Below are 20,203 nucleotides of genomic sequence, written 5' to 3'. Positions count from 1 at the left end.
AGCATGTGATGTGCTGTTGCTGATCTCAAATTCTAATGGCCTGCCAGAGAGGGGGGGGGGGGGGGGGGGGGGGGGGGGGGGTGGGGGGGCGAGGGGGAGAGAGAGCAAAACGGTCGCTGGATCCGTCCTTGTCCATTCGGCTTGTGGTGGGCCTATATGGGCTAGCACGGGCCAACTAAGAAGGAAACGAAAATTTCGAATGGTGCTCACGGCCCAGGAACTTTCGAAAGCGTCCTCTGTTTTGCCGCCATTTTGTCCTTGAACATTTTGTCCTTCTATAAAAAGTGATGAACAAACAGCATTTGATCCTTCTGGGATCACCACTGGATAGAGATCAGTGCCTTATCGCAGGTCACACCCCTTATAAGTTATGACACGCATAGTAGAAAGTAGAAATGCACTCTTCTTCTTTTTTTTTTTGAAGCCACATGGATTGGAGCGAACACCAACGGTTTGCTGGAACCACTTCAGATCTCAGTTCAATGCAAATCTCAGTTCATAATTTAAAGGATTCCAAATTTAGATCCAAGTGGCTTCCATTGGAATCTCAGTTCAATTGGATCTCAGTTCATAATTTTTTAATAGTGACAAATGTAATTAATTTCTATTCAAATTTAAGGATTCCTTTGGATTATTTTTAATACAAAGGGTGCGAGTAATCTAGATGCAGATTAGAAGATTATTTTAAGTTATTTTTTTCAGAGTAGCATTGGTGGATAATTTAAGCACCTATTTAGTTTACTTCCACAATTACAGTTAATCATGGTTTCTTAACCCCTGCCTTGTATGCCATAGAGTTTAGCAGCTATTTAGCTATGGATTCAATTTTATTGGTCAATCTGTATTAATAATTGTGTCTAAGATTAGTTGTGGCATTGTTAGCCACCAACGAAATAATCTTTTAAGCCAACTCATAGGAACTTCAATTTTCTAAGCCGGTGAGTACATACCTTGACGACTTGATGGTATAGATGATAGTGGTGGGAGGAGGGAGGCCATCGAACCATTCTCAAATAAATAAAATTATATGACAAAAGTGGGTGAGAGGGGTAAATACGCAAGCCCATGCTCCACGAAAGCATGGATCCCCTGCAGCCCTCTGCAGTTGATTTAGTGATGTGTGGGTTTGGACCCACGCATCAATGACTCTCAATTGCAGAGGGCAGCAATTGCAAAGGAGTCTCGCCAAGGGAGGGGACGAAGTCTTAAACTCATGGAAATTTAGACATGGGCTCAAGCGTGTAACCCCAAACATACACACTCTTTAGCCCTCCAAAGCGGGAGCTATAGGCTCGGCTGACCAAGCCTTGCTGATAGAATGGCTGGAAACTTCCTATATAAGTTGGTCTCATTAATTATGGCTAGCTTATCGATATGGTACTAAAATGGGAATATCACTTCTTCACTTTTCTTTACTATTGCATCCGTTCAATTCATCTTGTAAATATTTTTCCTTACACGGATAACGTATATGCATATATCCTAATACATCGAGTGAGCGGTATCACACACATCATCGGATAACCTACATAGTAGGCGTTAGGTATTCTAGTTCTGACTATGGCGTGTGTATAGAGACTAACTTTTGTACATTCATCATACCATCAATAAGTTATACATCCAGCTTAGAAGATTACCAATAAAGTATGTGAAGTAAAGAAAAAAATTGTAAGAGTAAATAAAATGCAGCTCCCGCTCTTACCTCATTTCGAATGGGCCAAACGTTGGCTTAATAGATATTAGTGAGTTGTGTTCTGTCTAAACACGGCCTGAACGATTAGGTTAGCAGGCCGTGGGAGGGACTTAACATTAGTTCGAGTTTAACATGCTAACCTATTACTCACTCCGCCTGTAATATAAGATACTCTAGCAATTCTAAGATATATTAAGAGAGAACAAAAGATGCATGTACCCTCCGAGAGCTCTTAATTTACCAGCCATAATTAATAAAGTTGTTCCTAAGATTAAGCAGTGGAGGAAGGAATATAAAATGTAAGTACGCAGCTAAGAGTTAAGAAAAAATAAATAATTTTCTTTAATATTTATCAAAAATCCTAGAATACCTTACATTTGAGTATAAATTTTGAACGCTTCAATGCCTATATATTTTAGGATGGAGGGAGTACAACATTAACATTACGTAACTCAAGGATACAAGACAAAATACCAAATAGAGATTGCTGTTCCTGTGCTACGGCTGCAGTAGCCAATGTTTTGGGCCTGCATCCGAACAGCTGGGCTTACAGCTGCAGCCGCAGCCCGTCGAATATCGCTCTACATGAGCTAAATACTGGATCATATCACCCAGATCATCTCCTCACCCTTCAGAAATATCAAAATGGAGTACGGGAAAGTATTTATGGCGTCAGGAATTAAATCTCTCTTAATTTTTAAGGCCTGTTTGGTTCCTTAGGAATCCACCCAGGAATCGTTCCACCTAATCAAAGGTTATATAAATTAGGCAAGCAATCGGAAGGAATCGTTCCATTCAACGGTTCCCTAGAAACCGAACGGGCCCTAATCGTATTTCCCTGGCCTTGTTTGGCAGCCCAGTTTCGTAGCCCGGCCTGGTTTCCTTCCAGGCTAGGATTGAGTGGATCCTGGGCTAGCACTCAAACCTGGTCAAGGTTTGATTCCGGGAGTGATAAGATGTGGTTTTGTTCCGGACCGTGGAGGTGGCAGCGGAGGCCAATCCGGCTCAGGTTTGGTTCCGGACCAGGCCAACCGAACAGCGATTTCGGGCTAAACTTGACTTCGTTCCGGGCTGGACCAAATCACCCGGAACGGGCCTCGTTCGGGTCCATCCGGCCTAACCGAACGAGGCCTAATTCCCAATACACGCATCGGGCAGCATGGCAAAAGGAAACCGCACCGGCGTCGGGACAAGGCCAGCTCGTGTCCTGTGGCCGGCATGTGAGGTGAGACTGCATGCTGCGACTGAGACTGAGGCCAGGCGGCCAGTGCTTCTCAGTGGGGGCTTCTTCCTCGTGTCGCGTCCTTGGCATCCCGTGTCATGTCCCGACGGCTCCGGTGTCGCCGTCGTGTGCCGTTTTGCATTTCTTGGGCATGAGAAAGCCACAAAAATTTTCCAGATCGGTGAAGTGCCAGCTGACAAGTGACAAGAACGAAGGTAGGTTTGTGTCATTTTGCATTTCTTGGACATGGGGCAGCTACAATTTTCTACATATTGCTGCCAGGCTGCCAACTGATCAGGGATCGAGGCAGTTACAATTTCCTGGATACCATCACCATGCATTTCCTGGACACGATCGAGGCAGCTACAATTTTCTGTAGACCGGCAAGATAAAGCGTGTAGCTGTTAGATAACTAGGCAATTTTTGGTATATTTTAATTCCAAATATTACTATTAATTTCATAATATAGATGAGTGATAATGTATGTATAAGGTATGTGCATGTGTTCATGTTATTCTCACTAATAAGCATGAAGAAAGAATTAAACCAGAGTAGGTTTAGCAAGTACCCCAAGACGGGACCAGTGCCGGGGGCACCGGTTGCGCCGTTACCAGCTAGAATAGACATGCTATTCGACTGGCCTTGCTCGAAGTAGCCGAACTATGTCGATGCAGGAAGAGGTTCGCAGTGCAGTCCCACGAACGGTCACGCCGGGAAGTAGACGAAGTAGTCGTTCGCACGAGCGAGCACGCCGGGAAGTAGACGAAGGAGTCGTTCAGGGAGCGAGCAGTCGCGTCAAGACGCTCCCCAAAAACCTGATTGCCCGCGTCCCGTGCAGGACCTTCAACGAGCGGAGGTTCTGGAGGCCCTGCTCTCGCTAGAACTGTGCGCGCAGTACTAGCGATGGGAATGGCAGAAAGCAGCTGAGGGAGAAGGGAGAGGTCTCCTAAGAAGGAGTACCTGGATCAAGTGCTGAGGTGAGTGAGGATAGGAGGAGAGGGTGCTGGTTTATATAGGCGTGAGGTGCCTCAGGTTCAACGAACCTGGACGTCATGAATGACTTCGATGAGCGGCAGTTATTGTGCCTCAGGTTCAACGAACCTGGACGTCGTAAAGAGCCTTGATTGTCCAGTCATTAGTGTCAACATTAACTCTCTGTTTTAATGCTCTTTACTGCTCTTTACAGCAAAACGTCCTTCTCATCTCAACACATCACGTCGCACCTGCACGTCACGTCACGTCACGTCACGTCCGTCCGGCCACGCACGCGCACGCGCACCGCACCACCCGTCCGGCCGGCCGCGCCGCGCCGCGCCGCGCCTTGCCCTCGGCCACGGCCACGGCCTCGGCCCGGCTCGGCGAGGCGAGCGAGCGCGCGCGCGCGTGGTTCACCGTCCTCCTCTTATCGGCTTCACAAGTGGTGTACACGAAGTCCACCCTTTAAGTCGGTTGAGATCCTCCTCAATTCCCGGTACGGAATTAAGCTATTGATTCTCTAGTATTTAATAGTGGATTTTATATTCTTTTAATGCATTGATTAGAATGAATGGGCCAAGCCCATAATTCCAACAATCCCCACCAAGAAATTCAAGCCACACTAGAAATGCTCTCATTCCCTCATTGATATACCAGTATTTGACAGAGACTGTTAAGTTGAACTTCCATCTAGGACAAAAGCTACACTTATTCACAACTGTGCAATAGACTATGCCTTAAATTGCCAGTTTTGTGCAAACAAGTTTGACCAGAGCCCTACACTGGTACTAGGCTGCAAAAGCATCCCCGCGGTTTGGAACTTATAAGTCATACTCCAGGCCCTTCATGAGTTTCTAGAGAATATCCATTTCTCATAGACCATGATCAGTAGTCAGACTCATATAGGTGTGTTCCTTTTAGATATTCTGTAGGACAACATCTTTATTTCAATAAAACAACTTATTTGTTTTAAAGAAACCACCTGAAACACATTAAGGTATAGACCAACCTGCCATACAAATTAGAAGAGAAATGCACCTTATACACGAAATGAGCCCTTTTCACAAAGGTTCTCTTCTCACAGTCAGACTTTAGTTTGTTTCACCATCCTAATTCACGGGATCTCCGATCACATAGGACAGGTTTCCACTATAGAATGACTCACGTGGGTCTCAGGCCCAATTCTATAGATGCATTGTCTATCACATTTCGTGAAAGACCCTTTGTAAACTGATCTGCCAGATTTTTAGCCGTCTGAACATAGTCCAGGGCTATAACTCCGGAGTTTCTCAATTTTCTGACAGATTTCAACCGCCTTTTCACATGTCTGGATGACTTCATGTTATCCTTTAAACTATTCACCTTGACAATTACCGTTTGATTGTCATAGTTCATTAGAATTGCCGGTAACGGTTTTTCAACTATCGGCAAATCCATAAGGAGCTCACGAAGCCACTCAGCCTCAACAGTGGCGATATCTAATGCTGTGAGTTCTGCTTCCATAGTTGACCTTGTTAAGATGGTCTGCTTGCAAGACTTTCAGGAAACAGCTCCACCACCAAGTGTAAACATATATCCACTTGTGGCGTTTATCTCATAAGCATCAGAAATTCAGTTTGAATCACTGTACCCTTCTAGTACCCTTGGGTACCAAGTGTAGTGAATTCCATAGTTCATTGTCCCCTTTAGATAGCGCATTACTATTTCAAGAGCCTTCCAATGATCATCTCCCGGGTTTGAAACAAACCAGCTCAGTTTGCTTACAGCAAACGAGATATCAGGTCTTGTAGCGCTCGCTAAATACATTAATGAACCAATAATCTGAGAATATCTCAGCTGATCTCGCATTATTCTTTTGTTCTTTCTAAGAATTAAACTGGCATCATATGGTGTTGAGACAGGTTTATAGTCGCTATTACCAAAACGACTTAATACCTTCTCCATATAGTGAGACTGTGTAAGAATCACCCCACCATTACTCTCTTTTACCAGTTTTATATTAAGGATAACATCAGCTTCTTCCAGATCCTTCATCTCAAAATTTGAGATAAAAACTCTTTGACTTCCTTAATCACATTAAGGCTAGTGCCAAAGATTAGTATATCATCCACATACAAGCACAAAATCACTCCTTCAGCCCCACCATAGCGATAGTACACACATTTGTCAGCTTCGTTCACAACAAAGCCAGCAGAGGTTAAAATTCTATCAAACTTTTCATGCCACTGCTTAGGCGCTTGCTTGAGACCATATAAAGATTTTAACAACTTACAAACTATTCCTTCTTGACCCTTTGATACAAACCCATCCGGCTTATCCATATAGATCTCCTCTTCTAACTCTCCATTGAGGAAAACCGTCTTAACATCCATCTGATGAACGAGAAGACCATAAGAGGCTGCCAGGGAAAGTAACACTCGAATTTTGGTCAATCGGGCAACTGGTGAATAAGTGTCAAAGAAATCTTCTCCTTCTTTTTGGTATAACCCTTAGGCACAAGCCTAGCTTTGTACTTTTCAATAGTACCATCTGGCCTAAACTTTTTCTTGAACACCCACTTGTATCCAACCGGTTTACATCCATAAGGACGTTCAACGACCTCCCAGGTTCCATTAGACATAATAGAATCCATCTTACTCCTCACTGCTTCTTTCCAATAGTCAGCATCAAGAGATGAATATGCCTCTTCAATGGTTCTGGGTGTATCATCTGTGAGATATACAATGAAATCATCACCAAAAGACTTTACAGTCCTTTGTCTCTTGCTCTTTCTCGGAGCATCATTGTTATCCTCCTCAGGATTTTCCACAAGTGTATGTTCATTGTGTACTATCGTCTCAGCAGAGCTATCATCCTCGATGAACTCTTGCCTAGATGAACTTGTTTCATCTCTCATGGGAAAAATGTTTTCAAAAAATATAGCATCTCTGGACTCCATTATAGTACCAACATGCATGTCAGGTACTCCAGATTTCAGTATTAAAATTCTATACCCAACGCTGTGAATAGCATAACCTAGAAAGATACAATCCACAGTTTTAGGTCCAAGCTTACGTTTCTTGGTTATTGGCACACTCATTTTTGCCAAACAACCCCATGTACGTAAGTATGAAGTGTTGGCCTTTTCTTCTCCCATTCCTCCAATGGAGTTATCTCTTTATTCTTTGTAGGAACACGGTTTAGGACATGATATGCAGTCAATATAGCCTCACCCCACCATTCCTTGGAAAGTCCCGCTGTATCTAACATAGTGTTAACCAAGTCCGTTAGAGTGCGGTTCTTTCTTTCGGCAACCCCATTTGACTGAGGTGAATAAGGAGGCGTCCTTTCATGAATAATACCATGTTCCTCACAGAATAAAGTAAATAAATTTATGAGTTAGTTTGATCAGAGAAGACCATGCTGCATGCTAGTGATTGCATGCAGAAAATCTGCAGGTGCTCGTTGGTTGGACATTGTGGCCGAGTCAATTAAGTGGAGTCAATTAAGTGGAGCACGGATGCATGGCGTGAAAAGAGGATCAACTAGCTAACTGCATGCATTGGATAGTGGCTATTTTCATGCAGGTGGTTGTTGCTTGCATGTAGGGAGGTGAATTAGTAGTCAAGTCACGGCGTGATTGTCCGGGTTGTGCGGCTGATCGTGGTGTGTGCGTGCGTTTATTTAAGCCATATAATCAGGTGCGTTTAGAGGTGTGGTGAAGAGAAACAAAGTGCAAGTGCTAGTGCTGGCGTGCAGCACCGAATACCTTCTCTGTATGCTAGTGCTTGTCTCAGAGTCTGTGTTCTTGCGTAGTGCGTGTGTCCTTCCATCCATCTGAGTGTTCATAGAGTTTGTGAGTTCGTGGAGAGGCTGATCAACGTGATCAGTGCCAACAAGTGGTATATAGAGCCTCGTTCGATGATGAAGATCGGTGACGGCAGCAAGCCTGTTGCCGGCGTCAGCGACGACGACAACACGCTGGTGGTACAGCAAGTGAAGGAGGCGGGGGTGACGCTACGCTACCCCATGCTTGCGGAGAACAACTACGGCGTGTGGGCTTTTAAGATGAAGATCTTCATGCGCACTTAAGGTGTGTGGGCAGCTGTGGTGAGAAGGGTGCTGTCGACGAGAAGATGGACCAAATGGCTCTCGCCGCCATTGTCCAAGCGGTGCCGGAGGCAGTGGTGATGGCCATATCCGAGAAGGAGACGGCAAAGGAGGCGTGGGACGCTCTGAAAGAGACGAACATGGGTGAAGAGCGCGTCAAGAAGGCCCGAGTACAAACTCTCAAGAGGGAGCTTGATGGTACGTATATGGGTGATTCCGAGAAAATTGATGATTTTGCTTTGAAGGTTACCACAATCCTGAATGAGATTCGCTCTCTTGGCACAAAAGTGGAGGAGAACACTGTCATCGAGAAGCTCCTGCATTCGGTCCCCGACAAGTTTCGACCCCTCATCAGCACCATCGAGCAATGGGGGGATGTGTCGGAGATGTCGGTGACGGAGATGATCGGGCGCCTGAGGGCGTTCGAGGAGTCTTCGAAGGGGCGGCGTCGTGATAAGGAGGGTGAGCCACAGATGCTGTTCGTGGACGGCGAGCCACGGCTCACACGTGCCGAGTGGGAGGCTAAGGTTGCTGAAGAGAAGAGGAGCGGAGGTGGCTCCAACAGCATCGGCGGCGTCGGTGAGAAGAAGTACCGCGGCAAGTTCGACAAGTCCAAGATAGACTGCCGCAACTGTGGTGAGTTCGGACACTTCGCCAACGAGTGTCCTGCAATGAAGAAAGTGGTGAAAGGCGTGGCGCAACTCGCCATGGCGAACGCCGAGGATGAGCCCACGCTACTTTGAAGCCTCATGTGGGTGTGCAGAATAAAGACAACAAGATTAGGGGGTGATTGTTAGACTTAATCTTGTTGTTTGTGTCAAGCTGTGTCCAAGTTGGTGTGTCATGTGCGTGTGTATCTGTAGGTGCATGTGTATGAGTTAGTTTGATCAGAGAAATCCATGCTGCATGCTAGTGATTGCATGCAGAAAATCTGCAGGTGCTCGTTGGTTGGACATTGTGGCCGAGTCAATTAAGTGGAGCACGGATGCATGGCGTGAAAAGAGGATCAACTAGCTAACTGCATGCATTGGATAGTGGCTATTTGCATGCAGGTGGTTGTTGCTTGCATGTAGGGAGGTGAATTAGTGGTCAAGTCACGGCGTGATCGTCCGGGTTGTGCGGCTGATCGTGGTGTGTGCGTGCGTTTATTTAAGCCATATAATCAGGTGTGTTTAGAGGTGTGGTGAAGAGAAACAAAGTGCAAGTGCTGGTGCTGGTGTGCAGCACCGAATACCTTCTCTGTGTGCTAGTGCTTATCTTAGAGTCTGTGTTCTTGCGTAGTGCGTGTGTCCTTCCATCCATCTGAGTCTTCATAGAGTTTGTGAGTTCCTGAAGAGGCTGGTCAGCGTGATCAGTGCCAACGCTACATGGTGCCCCAGGGCCCTGGGAGCTCAAAGGCAAGGAGCTACCACAAATGGGGAACTCCGCATGATTCATTCTGGTGTTGCTATGGCACTGGTAAGTGGAACAGTTCTTTGTTGTTTTTTCTGACTGCTGATGGGATCATGGAAGTGCAAATTCCGAATCATGTAAAAAATTGTGTTTGCAGGAATAGAATCCTTCTCCAAACTAGGGGATTCCATCTACTTTGAGGAGAAAGGTGAAAGACCAGCACTCTACATTATTCAGTTCATACCAAGCACGTTCAACTGGAGAACTGCAGGCCTTGCTGTCACCCTGAAACTGGAGCCTCATCAGATCAGTATCTTCAGGTCTCACTCTCCATATCTGCAAAGGTAAACCTACAAGAGATCGTCAAATTTACAGAACAAAAATATTCAAGTATGATTCTTTATACCACAGCAATTTAGCATTGCGTCAGTTTGATTTCTGTCATGCAGACAGTCAGTCAGTTTGCGACACTGAATGTGAGAATACCATCATGGACATCTTTGATTGGTGCAAAGGCAACTTTGAATGACAAAGATCTGGAATCAATATCTCCAGGTATGCTCATTAATAATTAGCATGGAAATAAAATAAATGAAAATTTCAAAATACCATCGACTATCTTTGATGAATTACGGGGAATTGTTTCTTGTACAATCTCGATTTGTCTCAGGGACATTTCTTACAGTCAGCAAGCAGTGGGATAGCGGTGATCGCTTGTCACTCCAGTTACCTATCCATCTACGGACTGAAGCAATAAAAGGTGAATTTCAAGCACAATTTACACTTCATTTTTTAAATAAGTTCTATTTACAATGAAATTTCAACAAGAAGCACAATAAATTTGTCGATACATTGGTATTTGATTACAAATATATATAAATACTCCGGTGTATGATAATATTTGAAAATTTCCTGGACCCATTTTATGGCGACATCGAATTTGAAGTCTTTTAATCATAATTATTTTACCTAAAAGACTGACTGAACTGAAACTTCAGATGATCGGCCGGAGTACGCATCTATACAGGCGGTCCTGTTCGGGCCGTTCCTCCTCGCCGGCCTCACCACCGGAGACTGGGACGCCAAGACCGGCGGCGCCACCGCCGCGCCCTCCGACTGGATCACCCCCGTCCCTCCGGAGTCCGACTCGCAGCTGGTGACCCTCGTGCAAGAGTCCGGCGGCAAGGCTTTCGTGCTCTCCACCGTGAACGGCTCCCTGAAGATGCAGAAGCGGCCCAAGGACAGCGGCGGCACCGACGCCGCCGTCCACGCGACGTTCCGACTCGTCCCCCATGAAGGCGCCGGAGCCGGAGCCGCCGCGATGCTCGAGCCGTTGGACATGCCGGGGATGGTGGTCACGGACATGCTCACGGTGTCCGCGGAGAAGAGCTCGGGCGCTCCGTTCAACGTCGTGCCGGGGCTCGACGGCGCGCCCGGCTCGGTGTCCCTCGAGCTCAGGGCCAGGCCGGGGTGCTACTTGGTCGCCACCGACGGCGGCAAGTGGCGGCAAGAAGGTCCAGGTCGGCTGTGGCGGCGTCCGGAAGCGCGGCGGCGACGGCGGCGCCGGGTTCCGGCGGGCAGCGAGCTTCGCGCGGGCCGAGCCGCTGCGGCGGTACCACCCGATGAGCTTCGCCGCCAGGGGGGTGAGGAGGAGCTTCCTCCTCGAGCCCTTGTTCACCTTGAGTGACGAGTCCTACACCATCTACTTCAACCTCGGATCCTGAGAGTATAATGTATATACTGGCTTCAAAATAGCACTTGCTGAATTGCCAAAAGAAAACGAACATGGACTGTAGGGTAATCAGGGTAGACTCTTTATATCTTTTTAAAAATAGGAATTTTGTTAAAAATTTACCCTGCAACGGTCAATATATAGATTTTCTCTATTCCGAATTTCTCGCTAGTTTAAAGATGGAGAGTAAGAATTGCTCTCTAAACTATGAATAAGATATAAAAATGATGTTAGAGAGTATAAAGATATAGAGAACGATTTTTACTCAAATGACTCTCTAAATGATGATTTAGAGAGTAGATTTTAGAAAGATTCTTGCAGATGCTCTTATTATATTAGTATCTGAATACAATGCAAGTAGAGATCACCGGAAATCTCGAGCTGCAGCTAGCCGCCGTCTAGCCGGTGACTTCCAAATTAGTTTTCCTCTCCAGCAAGAAGAAACTTTAGTTTGAAGCATACTGTACACGGTGGACTACTCACATTTCCCCCCTAATCAAATCCGCGGTGAGGCGGACGAGCCTCTCGTGTTCCGCTCTAGTTTTTGTATGCGTACTCATATTTTTCTGAACTTATTTTAAAAATAAAACGGCGTTATTGTTTTAGTAGTACGTCCTTCGCAAAAGAGAAAATGGAGCAACATACGGTGCACTAGGTTTGTATCTATTTTGTTCTCCCATTTCATACTCAACTCACCACATAGCATTTACATTATTTCAAGAAATAATGGGGTACTTTAGGAGACACTCGTCACGTCCCGGATAGCTAGCACGTACACGCTTATCCTTGACACAACACCGGCAGTCAGCCTTACCATGTTGCCCTCTGCAATCACAGTAGGAGCACACCTGGCCGCCCATCTCATCCATAGATGACTGCTCGGCCTATTTTTCAGGCATGAAAAGAAATGTTGTTAGGGTACAAACATACACAGAAATAACCCTGGATTAAGCATACAACTAACCGGTGTGATAGAAAAAACATCAGCTGTGTTGTAGCAATTAACTTTGGGTGACAATGGAAGCAACATTCTGATAGATTTATTTCACTTACATTCCACATGAATGGAGAAGCATCCGAGGAGCAGCAACGAAGAAATGGGATTGTGTTCTGCTGTAACGTGAATATGTGATGCATTGACCCATGCACTATTTCATATATATAGGACAAACAGACTCTATGCATGCATGATAATTAGCAGAAATTGATTGGTCACTGACAAGCAGCTAGTAATGAATACGGTCCTTTCAAAGTTAATGGCTTCTAATTTCCTTCTATTTAGATCAGGGCCATGTTGCCAAACTATTTCCACTGGAATTTTACTTATGGATAGGTTTGCTTGATCCAATTAAGTTTCACAACTATCAGGTACTGCCTGATACAGGAATCTGTAGTTTTAGCATGATTTAACTATTACTGCCATTTTATATATATGAATCTGTAGTTTTAAATGTTTATGTTAGCTAGTCTTTATTGGGCCAATATCCTTCTCCGTTGCATAATCCTCTTAAAATGCCGGCCAGATTGGCTTGTTCTAATTTAGGCATCTTATAAATTTAGAATTATTTTAATCAAAAGCTGCAAATTTGTCGAGATTTTGCATGCAAGGATCTGCCCACCAACCCCAACGATTTGTATAGACTTTATTGTGAAGCTAGAATATTTGGAAACCGAGCTTCCAAATTAAATTTTATTTTTTATTATGTTTGAATTACATTTTTATCACACTTATTTTGAAGTTTGAACAATTTTTTATTTACCAATCGAGTATCCAAATTAAATTCTAATTGGGCCGTTGTGTAAATTATACCACATTGATTATATCTAGATTACATTTTCTAAAACTTTTAAAAAAAATCAGCTTCACCACCAAATTGTTTCAGCCACAAACCATCCAAATGTATTCGAATGTGGACTTTTTCTGAATATTCTGTAGTAAAAACATAGAAATGTGAAGTGGAAATTGATTTGGATGTTTTTTTAAATGTCATTTTTGAATTTTCCAGATGATTTTATTCTTTATGTGCCCTTCACGTGGCCTACCATTACTTTCCTTTTCTCTTCTGGGACCTCATGTATGTTGGTCGTATTGGGACCAATAATAATTCTGTAACGAAGAGTCGGAGAATAGAGGAGGGAAGATCTGAATGAACGAGCATGTGTGCGAACTAAGGGATGTGTCCATTGTGGTGGAACCTATCCACCTGGTATTCAAGCTCTAAATTTGGCAACATTCATAATCTTATAGATTTATTCTAAAAATAAAGAACACTATTCTTTTAGTGGTGGTGGACATCATTCAAATACAAAGGAGCAATACACGGAGCACTCGGTTTGTATTCATTTTATTCCCATTACGGATACATAACTTCTCACATAGCAATTACATTATTTCAAGTAAGAACGGGACATTTTGTTTTACACTCATCCAGTCCCGGAAAGCAAGCATCTGTGTTCTTGGCACAGCACCAGCAGTCAGCTTTACTGTATCGTCCTTTGCAATCAGAATAGATGCACACCTTTTGGCTACCCATTTCATCCATGACTGCTCGGCCTATTTTTCATGCATACACAGAAATGACGCTAGAGTAACCAAAAAATCGATGCCATGAAACTAGACATTCATTAGTGTCCCTCTCAGTGCATCTTACAACAATGGAATAGACTTTAGCAAAGCTTTTTTTTAGAAGAAAAATGTGGAGAAGGTACGCTGTTCTGTGTAGCAACTAACTATGAAAGACATTGGAAGCAGCATTTTGATTTGTTTCACTTACATTCGGCATGAATGGAGAAGCATCCCAGGAGCAGCAGAAAGCAGCACGAGTGTGTGTTTCTCCATGCTGTAGAGTCAGAGAGCGAATGCTGCCTGCTTGTGTGTTCTTGGGAGATGTATTCTGCTGGAACCGGATGCATTGACCCATATATACAGTAGAGAGCAAATTGGTCACTAATGGTAATTAGCACAAATTGGCCACTAAAAAGGTAGTCATGAATACTCTCCTTTTGAATTTAATGCCGGCCAATTTCTTTCTGTTTTAAATCCGGGCCATATATATGTTGCCAAAATAATCCCATTGATGCCATCCATGGACAGATATTCTCCCACCTATCAAGGCGCTCCTGATTACAACATGTACAAGAAAACTTCAAAAATTTAGTATGAGTTGATTACCGCCAGCCTTTAAACCATATTTATCAATAATCATGTATAGTCTTAAGAGCATATATTAGTTAGTCTTCATTGGGCTAATAGCTAATTTACTTATCTCTCGCAGCCGGCCAAATTACCTGGTTCTGATTTAGAAAACTTTTAAATTTAGAATTATCCTAATCATCAAAATCCGCAAACTTATGGTGGTCAACAAATACATACCGATGAGAAATGAGAATAAAATCCCTATTTGATACCGGTAAAGTCGAGAATTACTTATTTGACACTGGAAATTTTAACCTTTCTATTTGACACTGAGTTGAACTTCCGCTCCCTGTTCCATACTACTGTACTTTTCCGTAAGTACATGTCTCGGAAGCTAAGTAGAGGAGGATGGCCTTTGAGAGCTGGCTCGTCGGAGCACGAGAAGAAGACAGTCGCCAGGAAGATCATCTCGCGATCATTTGGTTGCGATCGAGACTACATAATTTGTCGCAATGAGATGGGGAGGAAAAAAGGCACTTGGAGCATAGCATCACCCTTATTCATCAGACAAACATAGTTACACCTGAACTTTTTCAAATCACAAGGTGCCCAAACTTAACACCTTACACACTAAAAAAAGAAATTCCAAAAGGAAAATAAACGAAATTCTCTTGACCGAAGAACAGAGCATCCTGTGTAACCGCAGGACTGGATCGTGTCATCGTTCAGAGCATGCTGTCCGCGCGCGACGGCAGGCGGCGGAAGAAGTTGCTGGGCACGGCGGGCAGCCTGCTCCGGAACCTGGGGTGGCGCAGCACGTAGAGCCCGGCGACGAGCGCCACCACCCGGAACGGCGTGACGTAGAGCACCACCGCTGCGAGGAGGCAGAAGAGGACGAAGAGGCAGGTCGCCCTCGGGTCGCGCCAGCTGAGCAGCGACTGCAGCCGCTCCCCCTGCGTGGCCATGTCGCCGACCACCGTCTGGATCCGCCCCGCCACGCTCCGCAGCCGGTCGTAGCGCATGTACACCACGTCCTGCGGCCGCGACGTCGGGAACGTGTCGAACTCCTCGTCCAGCTCGTCGGGGTGCGCCGCCTCCGCCCACGACAGCTTCGTGTCCATGTGCGGCGGGTGGCGCGGCCGCCGCCGGTAGTTCCACAGCCCGATCAGGAACATGTAGAGGAACACCGTGGGGAGGATTAGCTCGGGGTACCACACCAGGATGAGCAGGAGCACGTGCACCAGCGCCGTCGTCGCCACGTTCTTCCACTGGCACACGTCGCCGAACCACCGCGCCGCCGCGGCGAGGCCCGAGAAGAGGGAGACGGCGCGGAAGAAGTTGGCCTTGCTCCGCCGCATGCTCCACATGTGGGACTCCACGTCGAGCATGTACTCCACCACCTCGCGCCGGAGCGGCGGCTCCGCGCGGCCCAGCCGCGCCGCCACGATGCCCATCGCCTGGTACCGGAGCGCGTCGAGCTGCGTCACCGTGAACGGGTGCAGGTAGTGCATCCGGGGCAGCAGCGGCTGCGTGTAGAGGTGGAGCATGTTGACGAGGGAGAGGCAGGTGAAGCGCACCGCGAGCCGGAGCTCGCCCATCTTCTTCACCCCCGACTTCTGCAGCGCGATGAGCGGGTAGGCGTGGGTGTACACGCGATCGGTCTCCAGCGTGGAGAGGCGGATGCGGATCTTGCCGATGCGGGCGTCGCGCGCCGGCTGGCCATTGTTGCCGTTGGTGCCGAGGTGGCAGTTGTCGAAGACGCCGATGGTGATGACGGTGCAGGGGTCGAACACCTCCCAGGTGTACTGCTCGTTCCAGGTGGGGTTGAAGTTGCCGATCATGGTGCGCGTGCGCACCCACTTCTGGCCGTACTTGGCGACGCAGTAGGCGTCGGTGGCGCCACGGCCGTCGCGGTTCTTCATGGGCTGCAGCCCGGCGGCGCCGAGGATGCCGACCTCGAGCACGCCGACGGGTGGCTTCCAAAGCTGCCGCGCCGTGGGGCGGGTGTCGCTGATGTACATGGTGGACTCGTCCATGACGTGGTAGGCGCCCTCGAGGCAGGCGCGCACGTGGACGCGGCTGGCGAACCGGAGCTCCCGCCGCGTCTCGCCCTCGATGGCGGCGCCGACGCCGAACTTCTCGAGGTCGAACCACCGCGACTGCACGAAGGGCCGGTGGTCCAGCCGCTTCTCGAAGAGCGTGAGCGGCAGCGCGACGCGGCCGAGGAGGTCGTCCTTGCCCGGGGACACCCGGTCCTCCACCATGAGCACCAGCTGCTCCTCGAACGGCTCGGCGACGACGAACAGCAGGTCCTCGTTCCACCGCGGGTTCAGCGTCGGCGCCGGCACGACGGAGGTCTTGAGGATCTGGTTCCCCACCTGCGCCTTGACGAACACCTCCGGCGCGCGCCCGCGGGCCTGCTGCGGCTGCACGTCCTGCGCCTCGATCACGTTGACGCGGAGGTACCAGAGCTTGGGCGACACGTACGCCTTGGAGCGCACGCTGGCGACGCCCTCGCCGCGCACGGCGGCGGCGTCCGAGTGCCACGCCTCCGGGAACGCCTCGTCGGCCTGCGTCCCGATCCAGACCGCCAGCATGAGCTCCCCGCGCACCTTGCCGCCCTCGCCGCGCCGCTCCTCGAGGCGGTACCACTGCGGCGCGAGCGGGCTGTCCGGCGGCACCCGCGTGGGCACCTCGGCGAGGTCGAAGGTGACCTTGCCGACGTAGTCGTCGCGGCCGAGCATCTCGCGGTCCTTGAGGAAGACCTCGAGGACGTTGGACTGCACGCGGGACTTGGAGAAGGCGAAGACGTGGTCCCACTCGGGGTTGGCGCGGCGGTCGAAGTGCCGCGTCGTGCCCTTGTAGTTGCCGAGCCTGACCTCGACGTAGGGGTCCATGGGCGCGCCGGTGATGGGGTTGGGGGGCAGGTCCTTGGCCTTGACGACGCGCACGTAGAGGAAGAACATCTGCTCCACGAGGTCGTAGGTGCTGGACGGCTTGTCCACGCCCAGCCACCCGGCGAGCCCGCCGCCGCCGCCGCCGCCCGCGGGGCGCGCCGGGCCCGCCGCGCCCTTGGGCCATTGCTCGCCCAGCAGCGGGTTCGTATCCTTGAGCTGGAAGTCCTCGTGGTGCGGGTCGCCGCCGCCGCCGTGCCCGCTCATCCTTCTCTTGAACCTCTAAGCCAGGATCAAACTCAGATTTTGACTAGAAAAGAAAATCCTCCTCAACGGATCAACATTGCAAGACGCCGACCACACACATCGATCAGAAAAGAAAAAAAAAAGAAATCCATGAACAAACTGCATAAATCCAATCACCATTTTTTCACTTACTGTTGATCCGACAAAAGTTCGTCTGCAGCAGTAGCACAAGGTCTCAGTAGCAATGGCGTGAGGCACTTATATGATGCCTAGAAGCCCAGCACGTACGCAAGAACATTTGAACAGCAAAGAACAAGAAGCATGTGTTGGCACGCAGAAGAGCAGAAGCAGAAGCAGAAGCAGCAGAGCAACTTTTGGCTGGGCAGGGAAGCCTAGGCCCGACCGGTGATGGCCGGGGCCCTGCTGCGCCTGCTGCCTGCAGAGGGGGGGATCGCGGCAAGCCTCGCCGGGAAGCAAAGCCGCGTCGGCGGTGACCCCGGCGAGAAGGAAGGTATACGAGGGACGTCGACAGAGTCGATCAGCTAAGCCTCTACCAAGCTACCCTAAAACCCTGTCGAGAGATACGAGGCTGGAGCTGAATGGGGGTTGTTTCAGAGGGAAGCGGCTGTGCCTGATGACCTTTTCTTGGGCTCTTTCGTGGCGACGAGCATCCGCTGGCAGAGGAAAGGGCTCGGGGGCGATCGAAAGCACGGCGGATCATGTGGCGAAAGGAGATCGAAAGAGGGTGTCAGTGCGGGGTGGTAGATCAATCAAAAGGCGGGCGGGCGATCGATCGATTGGGGAATCGATTCTTTGGGCTGCGGAGGGGGGCTTTGTTTATGCCCTGGATTGAATTGGCGTGCTCGCATCCTCTCGTTCGGGGCAAGGAACCTCGCACAGTTCTGGGACACGCGTGCCACGGTAATTTCCGGCTTCTTCCCTGCTGGCTGCTACTCTGTTGTTAACGAGAAAAGAGGTGTTCAGAAAGCCATCTTTCTTTTCAAGCGCAAGCGCGCACATAAGAAAATGAACAGATGTATGCTAGTATTGCTTGTTTCAGCACATATTTTTGGCAGAGAAAACTCATCACATGTTCTGCGTATCAGTGACGCTAACTGGTAACTGGTCTCTCAAGTGGGTGTAGTTTTACAAATTACTGATGGATTTCCGCAACAAGGTAAGCAATAGCAGCACACTTTACCTTCTGGCAAAAAGTAGTGAAAATGATGGTTGAAGTTGTGGTTTCAGCCGTGTCATTTTTCTTCTTGTTGTTTCTTTTTTTTTTTTGACCAAAGAGGCCCAGCAGAAACTGTGAAACGCATCACCTGTAAATCCAAACGTTGTCGCTTAAACGGGTGGAGAATTTCTGATCCTACTGCACAGCGCACACGGCATGCAGCGTGGTGGTATGAATAAGCTTAGCAAGGAAGCAGACGGAAGTTACCTTTATTCCATCGCCGGGGAGGCAGCTCCAATGTGTCAAAAAGCACGCGGCGAATATATTCCCCATCTCGTCTCGCCGCCACTCACTCGGCACGAATGCGTTCAGAGTTCAGACCATCTTGGTGGCATCTAATCTGCGCATCATCTTTGTGTGATCGATCATTCACTAGCAAAGCGCAGCATAGTAGTTTTGGAGTTTTGGTTGGAGCTGAAGATCCTCTGCTGACAGTGAAGCAATTTGGGCCGAGCATGTACAAGGCCCAGTAGTCGTTGAGGCCCACATGGAAAAGCCCTTGCAAAGTAATGTTTCGCGGAGAAAGGCCAAGAATGATGTGGATCTGTATCTCTTTTTTTCCACACATCTACCATGCAGGGATGGCCACGTTACTGAAAATTTCTTATGTCAGGCAATGGACATCTAGTTTCAACTCGGAAAGAAGAGATTAGGACTATGCGTGTGGCTATGGAAATGTGCATCAATAGGGTTGCTGACTTGATGGCCCACTAAAAAGAAAGATTTGGATTTCCTATTTTGTTGCAGCATCTTGTGCTAAAATGATTCATTCAACTTCAGAAGAAAAAGGGGAGAAAGCCATGCTGCACATCAGCACCTGAGAATGATAATAATAAACCCCAAACAATTACAAACTTATTTGCTAACTACTGCTCTTGCAGCTAGAAAAAGATCCTCTATTCAGCAACTTTTTGAATTGATCTTAGAACAAATTATGAGACCAAAGCCATGCTCAGGGCCCATTGAGAAATAAGTAATTTAACTCTTTCTATTGGGCCTTAGACTCATGTAGGAACTATCATCTTTCTTCTCCATTCAGAAGAATCAAGGGATGATATTCCTTGGTTGTATTCCTAAGCTGGTTCCATATAGGGTAAGGTTATCTCATTCCTAATCCGACTTGAGAATATTCGATCAGGTATTCGGTGTCTCGTAGCTATAGAACATGGCTGGCTGGTAGCTACTAATTTGAATACCACCGCTTTATTTTTCGGAAAATAGCATTTTTTATACGGTGTCTCATTCTAATTTGGGAACATTTGGTTGATGTTCCGTATATCCGAGCTGTACAACATGGGTTGTCTTGTAGCTACTAAGTCGAATATCCCGCCATTTTGAGAGCGACATTTATTCGGTTCTATAAATGAAATCCGATATGGACTCCAGTCAGCTCATGCGATAACCTTTTTGTCAAAAATGGGTAAGTAGTAGCTCATTTCGCCATGGCATATAGCAGGTCAGAGATATTACTAGGTCATTTCTCTAAATTATAGATAATTTTGAATTTTCTAGATACAACATTATTTTGCTATTCATCTAGATATAACATATATCCAGATGCATAGCAAAATCTATACATTTAAAAAA

General features: G+C 47.5%; 1 protein-coding gene and 1 pseudogene across 2 annotated transcripts; one reads left to right on the top strand and one right to left on the bottom strand.

The window, feature by feature from the left end:
- The first annotated feature begins 9,346 nt into the window (after nucleotides 1-9,346).
- LOC112890236 lies at nucleotides 9,347-11,095 on the top strand (annotated as a pseudogene).
- Nucleotides 11,096-14,829: 3,734 nt separating this feature from the next.
- LOC112890234 (FT-interacting protein 1-like) lies at nucleotides 14,830-18,244 on the bottom strand. 2 transcript variants are annotated; one of them, XM_025957134.1, is made up of 2 exons: nucleotides 17,572-18,244; nucleotides 14,830-17,461 (listed from the first exon to the last, which is right to left on the bottom strand). In XM_025957134.1, the coding sequence occupies exon 2, from the start codon at nucleotides 17,398-17,400 to the stop codon at nucleotides 14,965-14,967; it is 2,436 nt and encodes an 811-aa protein (XP_025812919.1). In that variant the 5' UTR covers nucleotides 17,401-17,461; nucleotides 17,572-18,244; the 3' UTR covers nucleotides 14,830-14,964. The 2 variants fall into 2 exon arrangements, with proteins under 2 accessions (XP_025812919.1, XP_025812918.1); XM_025957133.1 differs by having other exon boundaries at nucleotides 14,830-17,415; nucleotides 17,572-18,243.
- Between the last annotated feature and the right edge of the window lie 1,959 nt (nucleotides 18,245-20,203).

This window comes from Panicum hallii, chromosome 4 (genome assembly GCF_002211085.1).
Source record: "Panicum hallii strain FIL2 chromosome 4, PHallii_v3.1, whole genome shotgun sequence".
Classification (NCBI taxonomy): domain Eukaryota; kingdom Viridiplantae; phylum Streptophyta; class Magnoliopsida; order Poales; family Poaceae; genus Panicum; species Panicum hallii.
This window is presented reverse-complemented; position numbering and strand designations above follow the sequence as displayed.

What these genes read in the sequence shown, in the direction of transcription:
- LOC112890234 (XM_025957134.1), bottom strand. Translation starts at nt 17,400, where the DNA reads ATGAGCGGGCACGGCGGCGGCGGCGACCCGCACCACGAGGACTTCCAG.